Source organism: Lipotes vexillifer, unplaced genomic scaffold (genome assembly GCF_000442215.2).
Source record: "Lipotes vexillifer unplaced genomic scaffold, Lipotes_vexillifer_v1.1 scaffold875, whole genome shotgun sequence".
Taxonomy (NCBI): Eukaryota; Metazoa; Chordata; class Mammalia; order Artiodactyla; family Lipotidae; genus Lipotes; species Lipotes vexillifer.
This window is the reverse complement of record NW_006792177.1, coordinates 1,278,908-1,289,040: the sequence shown is the minus strand read 5'-3', so window position 1 is coordinate 1,289,040 and position 10,133 is coordinate 1,278,908. Positions and strand designations below refer to the sequence as shown.

The following is a 10,133-nucleotide window of genomic DNA, read 5'->3' as shown; positions in this document are numbered from 1 at the left end:
TGTGGTATGCAGGCCTCTCACTGCTGTGGCCTCTCTCATTGCGGAGCACAGGCTCCGGACGTGCAGGCTCAGCAGCCATGGCTTACAGGCCCAGGCGCTCCGCGGCATGTGGCATCTTCCTGGACCAGGGCATGAACCCGTGTCCCCTGCATCGGCAGGCAGACTCTCAACATTGCACCACCGGGGAAGCCCCCGTTGGAAGATTTTTAATCACAGTTTCAATTTTATTACTTGTGATTGGTCTGTTCATATTTTTTATTTCTTCCTGGTTCAGTCTTGGAAGGTTATACCTTTCTAAGAATTTGTCCATTTCTTCCAGGTTGTCCATTTTATTGGCATAGAATTGCTTGTAGTAGTCTTAGGAGGCTTTGTATTTCTGTGATGTCTGTTGTAACTTCTCCTTTCTCTTTTTTTTCAAACATCTTTATTAGAGTATAATTGCTTTACAATGGTGTGTTAGTTTCTGCTTTATAACAAAGTTAATCAGTTATACATATACCTATGTCCCCATATCTCTTCCCTCTTGGATCTCCCTCCCTCCACCTGCTCTATCCACCCCTCTAGGTGGTCACAAAGCACTGAGCTGATCTCCCTGTGCTATGCAGCTGCTTCCCACTAGCTATCTATTTTACATTTAGTAGTGTATATATGTCCATGCCACTCTCTCACTTTCCTTTTTCATTTCTAATTTTATTGATTTGAGTCCTCTCCCTCTTTTTCTTGATGAGTCTGGCTAATGGTTTATCAACTTTGCTTATCTTCTCAAAGAACCAGCTTTTAGTTTTATTGATCTTTGCTATTATTTTCTCTGTTTCTATGTCATTTATTTCTGCTCTGATCTTTATGATTGCTTTCCTTCTGCCAACTTTGTGTTTTGTTTGTTCTCCTTTCTCTAGTTCCTTTAGGTGTAAGTTTAGATTGTTTATTTGAGATTTTTCTTGTTTCTTGAGGTAGGCTTGTATAGCTATAAACTTCCCTCTTAGAACTACTTTTGCTGCATCCCATAGGTTTTGGATCATCGTGTATTCATTGTAGTTTGTCTCTAGGTATGTTTTGATTTCCTTTTTGATTTCTTCAGTGATCTCTTGGTTATTTAGTAATGTATTGTTTAGCCTCCATGTGTTTATGCTTTTTACGTTTTCTTCCCTGTAATTCATTTCTAGTCTCATAGCGTTGTGGTCAGAAAAGATGCTTGATATGATTTCAATTTTCTTAAATTTTCTGTGGCTGATTTGTGACCCAAGATGTGATCTATCCTGGAGAATGTTCCATGCACACCTGAGAAGAAAGTGTAATCTGCTGTTTTTGGATGGAATGTCCTATAAATATCAATTAAATCTATCTGGTCTGTTGTGTCATTTAAAGCTTCTGTTTCCTTATTTATTTTCATTTTGGATGATCTGTCCATTGATGTAAGCTGGGTGTTAAAATCCCCCACTATTATTGTGTTACTGTCAATTTCTTCTTTTACACCTGTTAGCAGTTGCCTTATGTACTGTGGTGCTCCTATGTTGGGTGCATATATATTTATAATTGTATCTTCTTCTTGGATTGATCCCTTGATCATTATGTAGTGTCCTTCCTTGTCTCTTCCTTGTTTCATTCTTTATTTTAAAGTCTATTTTATCTGACATGAGTATTGCTACTCCACCTTTCTTTTGATTTCCATTTGCATGGAATATCTTCTTCCATTCTCTCACTTTCAGTCTATATGTGTCCCTAGGTCTGAGGTTGGTCTGTTGTAAACAGCATATATATGGGTCTTGTTTTTGTATCCATTCAGCAAGCCTGTGTCTTTTTGTTGGAGCATTTAATCCATTCACATTTAAGGTAATTATCGATATGTATGTTCCTATGACCATTTTCTTAACTGTTTCGGGTTTGCTTTTGTAGGTCCTTTTCTCCTCTTGTGTTTCCCACTTAGAGAAGTTCCTTTAGCATTTGTTGTAGAGCTGGTTTGGTGGTGCTGAATTCTCTTAGCTTTTGCTTGTCTGTAAAGCTTTTGATTTCTCCATCGAATCTGAATGAGATCCTTGCCCAGTGGAGTAATCTTGGTTGTAGGTTCTTCCCTTTCATCACTTTAAGTATATCATGCCACTCCCTTCTGGCTTGTAGAGTTCCTGCAGAGAAATCAGCTGTTAACGTTATGGGAGTTCCCTTGTATGTTGTCATTTTTCCCTTGCTGCTTTCAATAATTTTTCTTTGCCTTTAATTTTTGCCAATTTGATTACTATGTTTCTCAGTGTGTTTCTCCTTGAGTTTATCCTGTATGGGACTCTCTGTGCTTCCTGGACTTGGGTGACTATTTCCTTTCCCATGTGAGGGAATTTTTGACTATAATCTCTTCAAATATTTTCTCGGGCCCTTTCTCGCTCTCTTCTCCTTCTGGGACCCCTATAATGTTAAAGTTGTTGTGTTTAATGTTGTCCCAGAGGTCTCTTAGGCTGTCTTCATTTCTTTTCATTCTTTTTTCTTTATTCTGTTCCACAGCAGTGCATTCCACCTTTCTGTCTTGCCTCAGTTATTCTGCTATTGATTCCTCTAGTGTAGTTTTCATTTCAGTTATTGTATTGTTCATCTCTGTTTGCTTGTTCTTCAATTCTTCTATATCTTAGTTCAACATTTCTTGCATCTTCTCGATCTTTGCGTCCATTCTTTTTCCAAGGTCGTGGATCATCTTCACTATTATTATTCTGAATTCTCTTTCTGGAAGATTGCCTATCTCCGTTTCATTTAGTTGTTTTTCTGGGGTTTTATTTTGTTCCTTTATCTGGTAGATAGCCCTCTGCCTTTTCATCTTGTCTATGTTTCTGTGAATGTGGTTTTTGTTCCACAGGATGCAGGACTGTAGTTCTTCTTTCTTCTGCTGTCTGCCCTCTGGTGGATGAGGCTATGTAAGGGGCTTGTGGAAGTTTCCTGATGGGATGGACTGGTGGTGGGTAGAGCTGACTGTTGCTCTGGTGGGTAGAGCTCAGTAAAACTTTAATCCACTTTACTGCTGATGGGTGGGGCTGGGTTCTCTCCCTGTTGGTTGTTTGGCCTGAGGCCACCCAACACTGGAGCCTACCTGGGCTCTTTGGTGGGGCCAATGGCAGACTCTGGGAGGGCTCACGCCAAGGAGTACTTCCTAGAACTTCTGCTGCCAGTGTCCTTGTCCTCACAGTGAGCCACAGCCACCCCCTGCCTCTGCAGAAGACCCTCCAACACTAGCAGGTAGGTTTGGTTCAGTCTCCCCTTGGGTCACTGCTTCTTCCCCTGGGTCCCAATGTGCACACTACTTTGTGTGTGCCCTCTAAGAGTGGAGTCTCTGTTTCTCCCAGTCCTGTTGGAATCCTGCAATCAAATCCCACTAGCCTTCAAAGTCTGATTCTCTACGAATTCCTCCTCCCATTTCCAGACGCCCAGGTTGGGAACCTGATGTGGGGCTCAGAACCTTCACTCCAGTGGGTGGACTTCTGTGGCACAAGTGTTCTCCAGTTTGTGAGTCACCCACCCAGCAGTTATGGGATTTGATTTTATTGTGATTGAGCCCCTCCCACCGTCTCTTTGTGGCTTCTCCTTTGTATTTGGATGTGGGGTGTCTTTTTTGGTGAGTTCCAGTGTCTTCCTGTTGATGATTGTCCAGCAGCTAGTTCTGATTCTGGTGTTCTCGCAAGAGGGAGTGAGAGCACGTCCTTCTACTCCACCATCTTGGTTCTTTCTCGCAGTCTTAGATCACAGAGAGCGGTTTGCTTCTGTCTGAGGCCTCTCTCCTTGGCTTGCAGACAGCCGCCTTCTTGCTGAATCCTCACATGGCCTTTCCTCTGTGCATGTGCACTCCTGTTCCAGACAATCTTGAATAGGAAAATTCTGAAATCAGTAGAATTAGGAAGTTGTCAAACAGGGATGGGTTTGAGTCCCAGCTGTACTATTTATGAGCTGATTGACTTTGGACAAGTTGCTTCCGTGAACTTCAGTTCTCTCCTGTGGGCAACTGAGTCGATGGTGGCAGTGTAACATAAGTGCTGCCCAAGACAAATCCTGAGAGCCACACTGGATTTCTCTAACAGCACATCAATCACTGAGTCCTGCTGATTCCTACACTGATTTTTTTAACTCTTCCATTTCTTTCTTTCCCCCAGTACTTTCCCATTCAGGCTGCTGTTCCTGCTGCTACGGATCATGGTCATAGGTGACCTCACTTCTAGCCAAGTCTTCTTCAGAACTGGGACATCTCATGCTGTCATTCCACCAATGAAAACCTTCCTACCAATCTCAGGATAAGTCCAAACTTCTTACCAGGCTCCCCAGGGTCTGCTGTCTACCTACCTCTCTGTCCTTGTTTCTCATCTTCCCGACCCACCACCTCCAACCCCATATCCTGTGCCTGGTCACCCAGGTCCTTTTAGTTGCTTCAGGAAGTCCTGCCTTCCCCAGGTCTGAGTTAGGACCCATCTAAGTGCTCCTACAGAACTCTGAGCTTCTTCTATTATAACCACAGGATGCACTGTAACTGCCTTTTACATGACTATCCCTCACAGCAAGTGCCATAGGAGGGACCATCTTGATTTTGATCTTCATTGTATCTCCAGCGCCAAGGATTGTGCTGGGCAATATGGTAGGCACTTCATTTCTTTTGAAATGTGAATGGATCTGTAAAATGATATGATATTGATTTAGCAGGATTGTCACACAGAGTAAATGGCATAAGTCTACACAGTGTCTGATATGCAGCAGTGACCTTTAATCAGTTTTTCCCCACCCCTGTTTCCCTTGTCTGCCTTTTTGATCTGCTTTTAAAATGGTAAAAACTGGAAGGGAAACAACCCAACAGAGAGGGGGGAAAAAGACTTGAACCAGTCCTTCATAAAAGACGATATCCGGGCTTCCCTGGTGGCACAGTGGTTGAGAGTCCGCCTGCCAATGCAGGGGATGCGGGTTCGTGCCCCGGTCTGGGAAGATCCCACATGCAGTGGAGCAGCTAGGCCCGTGAGCCATGGCCGCTGAGCCTGCGCATCCGGAGCCTGTGCTCCGCAACGGGAGAGGACACAACAGTGAGATAAAAAAAAAAAAAAAAAAAAAAAAAAGGCGATAGCCAAGTGGCAAATAAGCATAACAAAAGTGCTCAATTTCATTAGTCATCAGGAAATACAAATTAAAACCACAATGTAATAATACCAACCTCACCCACCCAGAATGGCTAAAATGAAAAGAACAGATAATAGGAAATGTTAACAAGGATGTGTAACAACTAACTCTCTCATGGGTTTGCTCATGGGTGTGTAAAACAGAACTACTTTGGAATAATGTGTGGGGGCATTGAGTAAAATGAACATATTCATACCTCATGACTCAGCAATTCCACTCACAGATGTGTACCCAACACAATTGTATTCGTATGTTCACCAAAGATATGCACTAGAATGTTCACAGCAAAGACTGCAAACAACCCAGATTTCCATCAACATCAGAATGGATAAACAAATTGTTTATTTACACAAGAAGAATACTACACAACAATTAAAATGAGCAACCTATGCACAACGTCATGGGAGAATTTCACATGTCATGATAAGAAAAAAAGCGAAACACAAAAGCATACATGCTACATGATTCCATTCATATGAAGTTCAAGGACAGACAGAACAAATTATGGTGTCAGAAGTCACAATAGTGGTTACCCTTGGGGAGATGGATTAATGACCAGAAGAGGACACAAATGGGGCTTTGGGGATTCTGGTAACTTTTTTTCTTGATTTATGTGGTGGTTACACAATGTGTTCACTCTGTGAAAATTATTTTATTCACATTATTATATGACAATAAGTCTGGGAACCTAGATTTTGGGAAGGTTTCTATCATTCCTTAAATGAAAAGAGTGGCTTGCTGTGCTAAACTGTTGGTAGGAACCACGTGGTTTTGCTTTCCTTCTGGGAGTATGGAATTCTGGTGCATGCTAGGCAGAGGGTGCCTATGTGACCTACCTCTACTAAAAGCCCTGGGCCCCTGAGGTCAGGCAGGCTTCCCTGGTAGGCAAGATTACATACCTGCTATCACAATTCATTGTTGGAAGAATTAAATGTGTCCACTGGGAGAGGACTCTTGGGAGCTTGGGCCTGGTTTCCTCTGGGCTTCCCCCCATGCACCTCTTCCCTTTGCTGATTTTGCTTTGTGTCCTTCCACTGTAATAAAATTTAGCTGTGAGTACAACTATATGTTGAGTCCTGTGAGTCCTGCTAAGGAATCAATGAACCTGTGGGTGTTCTGGGGGACCCCAATGCAGAGTCAGAAGTGGGCTTCCCTAGAAGGACCCTGACTCTGAAATACAGTGAAAGGACTGTTTGGGAAAATGAAGGACGAAGGGGCAGGAGATGCTGAACACTTGGTGTCAGGATGGCTCTGGAGATAGGGCTGGCATAAAACAGCAGTTCGGCTGCTGCCTCTTGTGAGAAGGAAAAGTTACCGATAGAATTTGAAAATGAGAGCTCAACTCCAGAAGAACAGGCTTGCAGCTGCCCTGGCTACTTGCTGGCTAGAGTGAGAGGGGAGATCCAGCCTGAGAGATGCCTTTGCTTTCATCCTCTCCTCCAGAGCCCAACTCTTCCAAAAGAGGAGCTCGCGTGGGCTACAGAGGTTGACATTTGTAATGTTTTTTCCTCTAAGGGGGAGGGCAAATTGGTTCCCAGGAGTAAAGCTTTAGACCAACTAGAGAAAAAATAAAGGAGGAGGCAATGCAGCCAATTCTTCAGGCCCATATCCCCCTGGCACTCCAGCCAAGATTTCCTGGCAGCTGTAATGTTAACCATGTAAATGCTGAATTTACTGCATGAGATTTGAGTAAATTTGAAAAATGAAAAAAAAAAGGGGAGGGGAAATTTTTAAAATGGCTTTTAATTTGTGGCTAGGGCATTTGGATGTATGGCAAAAACTGAAGAAAATTGTTATCCTTGTAATTTCACAAATGCTAGAGGGATCATCCCAATCAGGGAAACTGCAAAAAAAAAAAAAAAAAAAAAAAGTATTAAACACAACTTCCTTGCTTTTTTTGCCACTGATGAGTAGATTAGAATTTAAACTCTTTGGATATTAAGCAGAATAAGTCTCCATACTGATGATTTTCACTATGAGTTTTGCCTATTGGAGCCTCTGGCGTGCCAAAACTGGGTCCGTTTGCCCAGTGCCCAGCGCAAGCCAAACACTGAGACGCCAAGGTTTGCAGTGGAGAAAGGGTTTATTCACCAGGCGGCCAAGCAACAACATGGGAGAAAAAGTCTCAAATCCGAGGGGCTGGGATATTTATGGGATAAAGAAGCAGGGTGGTCTGAGGTGTGGGGACAGACGACTGGAGGCAAGAAAAGGTGAAGTAAGCAGTGTTCTGTGCAGGCGTATCTGGCTTGTGTGCTCCTTCATCAGACATGTGTTCAGAAAATGGTGGCTAGCATGATCTGAGGGTGGAGGTTTTGGCCTCTGATGTCAAAAGGTCATCCACTGGACACTCGCACAGGCCCAGTTAAGTGGTCTCTACTGGTTTGAACTGGACAAGACTAGCTCCATGTTCCTGGAAAACAACTTAAGCAACCAATTCTATAGCGACCCACACATCAGAGGTGTTATCTGTAGGGGGTTGGTTAAAGGAGTCTTGTGATATATTGTCTAAGTTTCATGAAGCTTGGAGGAGATGCATTTGAGAGAACAATTAAGGCGAGCTTAATCAATGAAGGCAGGTTACAGGATATTATTTACTACGCAAGTTATAATTTAAGGGATCTAATTGATGGTTGCCCTTGGTTTCACTGGGAAAAGGCAATTGATATGAAAAGAGAAGCACTCACCAGTAGAAAACACACTTTGGAGATTTAAAAAGCAGTCTTTAGTAGCTAATGCCCACCTGTAACCATATCAGATCTTGTAAACGCTGACCCTAACAGGCTGATGATTTTCTTGTCTGCTGTGCAAATTCTGAGTGTATCAACTTGGACTCTAAGAATAAGACAGAAAGTGCTTAGGAAAGACTGGCTTATCACTGGGCTTGGAACCCAGCCCTTTGGTCCACCAGTGTCAGACTTTTCTGCTGCCAAAGAAATGCTATTGGCCTTTTTGGAGTCCTGAATTCACTGATTCTAAGGGCCTGAGCCTAACCTGAAATCTGATACTCTCTGCTCTGGGTCTTTGTAGCCTCAGCTGGAGCTGGGGTGAATGAAAAGCTGGACCCGAGCTCTGGGAACTCTGGGACCCATGTAGATAAAGGGCACTAAACAATGAGAATGTCATGGATTCTGGCTGGACTGTCTGGGTCGCATACAAGGGTCCACAGGAAAGGGCTTAGGTTCAAGATGGGACCCTCTGAAAAGGAGCTCCTGATAGGCTCTGCGCTTCTGATACAGAGACTGATGGTATTCTGACGGTGGTTGCCAGATGGGGAGGGCACACCTCAGGGCCTGTAACCCCTCAGTCCCCTCCTGACAGATGGGGCTCTCAAGCCCCTCTCAGGGATGCCTCCTTGCTGTTCCCAGGTCAGCTCAGCTCAGCAGACGCACCGATGGCCCAGCTCCCTTCCCTCCCCCTCCCCTCTCTCCTGGGCCCATACCTTAAGAGGCAGTTTGATAATCAAACGCAGCCTGCTCTAGAAATCGATGTTCACAGGATAAAAGATCAGGATGAAAAGGAGGGAAGTAAGGAAAAGGGAAGTAAGTAAGGGAAGTTATGTAAGCCCATTCTGAAAGGTGTTGAAGATTCTGAATTTCATCCCCACCAATTCTTGAACAGGATTATCTTTCTGGTTCAGTTGTATAAAAATGTTTTTCTGTAAGAATGCTTTTTTTTTTTTTTTTTGCGGTACGTGGGCTTCTCACTGCTGTGGCCTTTCCTGTTGCGGAGCACAGGCTCCGGACGCGCAGGCTCAGCGGCCATGGCCCACAGGCCCAGCTGCTCCGCGGCATGTGGGATCTTCCCAGACCAGGGCACAAATCCGTGTCCCCTGCATCGGCAGGCGGACTCTCAACCACCGCGCCACCAGGGAATCCCCTGTAAGAATGCTTTTGATCCTCTTGCATACAACCCTTCTGGTGAAGGGTTTGGATGCCAGTAAGGGATGATTTTAACATGTAAGGTTATGATTGCTAAATGGGACACACTGAGTTTGAAACAACAGAGGAAAAACCAAACCCCAGCACCTAGGGAGGCTCAGGGCAGCACTAATGCCATTTTTCAAAACTGTCCCTGGAAGCTGCCCCTCTTCCTGAAGGAAAACTCCCTGAGCACCTTTCCAAGCGGCTGGAAGCTTTTAACTCACACTGAGCCTTTATCACACCTGACAGCTCTGAGCATGGGACAGCAGGGGCAGCCCAGCTCCCCGCACTTCATGTGGAGAACGCCTGCAGATGCTGTCCACTTGCGGGTGGATGAACTTCTGTCACAGACAAGCCCACCGTTCATAACTGCCAGCCTTGGGCAGTCCCTCCGAATCCGAGGACTGAGTTGAACTAACTGGATGGAACTGGAGGCCTTTGGAGGGAGCCCCATGATGGGGACCCACAGTGGGGGCCCTGTGAACCTGTACTGCCTGCCCAGGGGCTGTCCTGTGCCCCAATGATCATCAGCTCTTGGTTTCCAGGGGTTCCACGTGCACCCTCTGGGGTACTCTTCTTGTGTGTTGCACTTTCTAGCACCACCTCAGTCCTTGGAAGCCTTCGGGTCAGCTTTCACATTCCGTCCAGAGCTGTGCTGAACCTCATCTGATGCCTCGGACCAGTAAAAACTTGACAAGAAAGCCACCTGGATTGCTAAAACAGCCCTTTATGGTTACTGGGCTTTGTTTAACTGGCAGAGTCCTGAACTTCTAAAGGGCATGACTGAGGTCAGTGCTGCAGGCTGGTCTCATCCTGCTGCATGCGCTCCTAATGAGAATAATTTTGCTGCAAAGATGCCTTGGCCAAGAATGGAAGGGGTGGACAGTGCAGAAAAGAGCGAGTATAGCAGGCCTGAGACTGCACTTCAGAAAGACCGGCCCTTCTTCCCTGGTGGCGCGGTGGTTGGGAGTCCGCCTGCCGATGCAGGGGACGCGGGTTCGTGCCCCGGTCCGGGAAGATCCCACATGCCGTGGAGCGGATAGGCCCGTGAGCCATGGCAGCTGAGCCTGCGCGTCCGCTCTGCAA

General features: G+C 45.1%; 1 protein-coding gene across 1 annotated transcript in view; it reads right to left on the bottom strand.

Annotated features, from left to right (window-relative positions):
* Nucleotides 1-9,501, bottom strand: part of TGM3 (transglutaminase 3) — a 96,890-nt gene extending 87,389 nt beyond the window's left edge. Inside the window, exon 1 of the mRNA XM_007465427.1 lies at nt 9,272-9,501. Within this exon, the coding sequence (XP_007465489.1) occupies nt 9,272-9,501 (230 nt within the window). The remainder of the gene's footprint in view (nt 1-9,271) is intronic.
* Between the last annotated feature and the right edge of the window lie 632 nt (nt 9,502-10,133).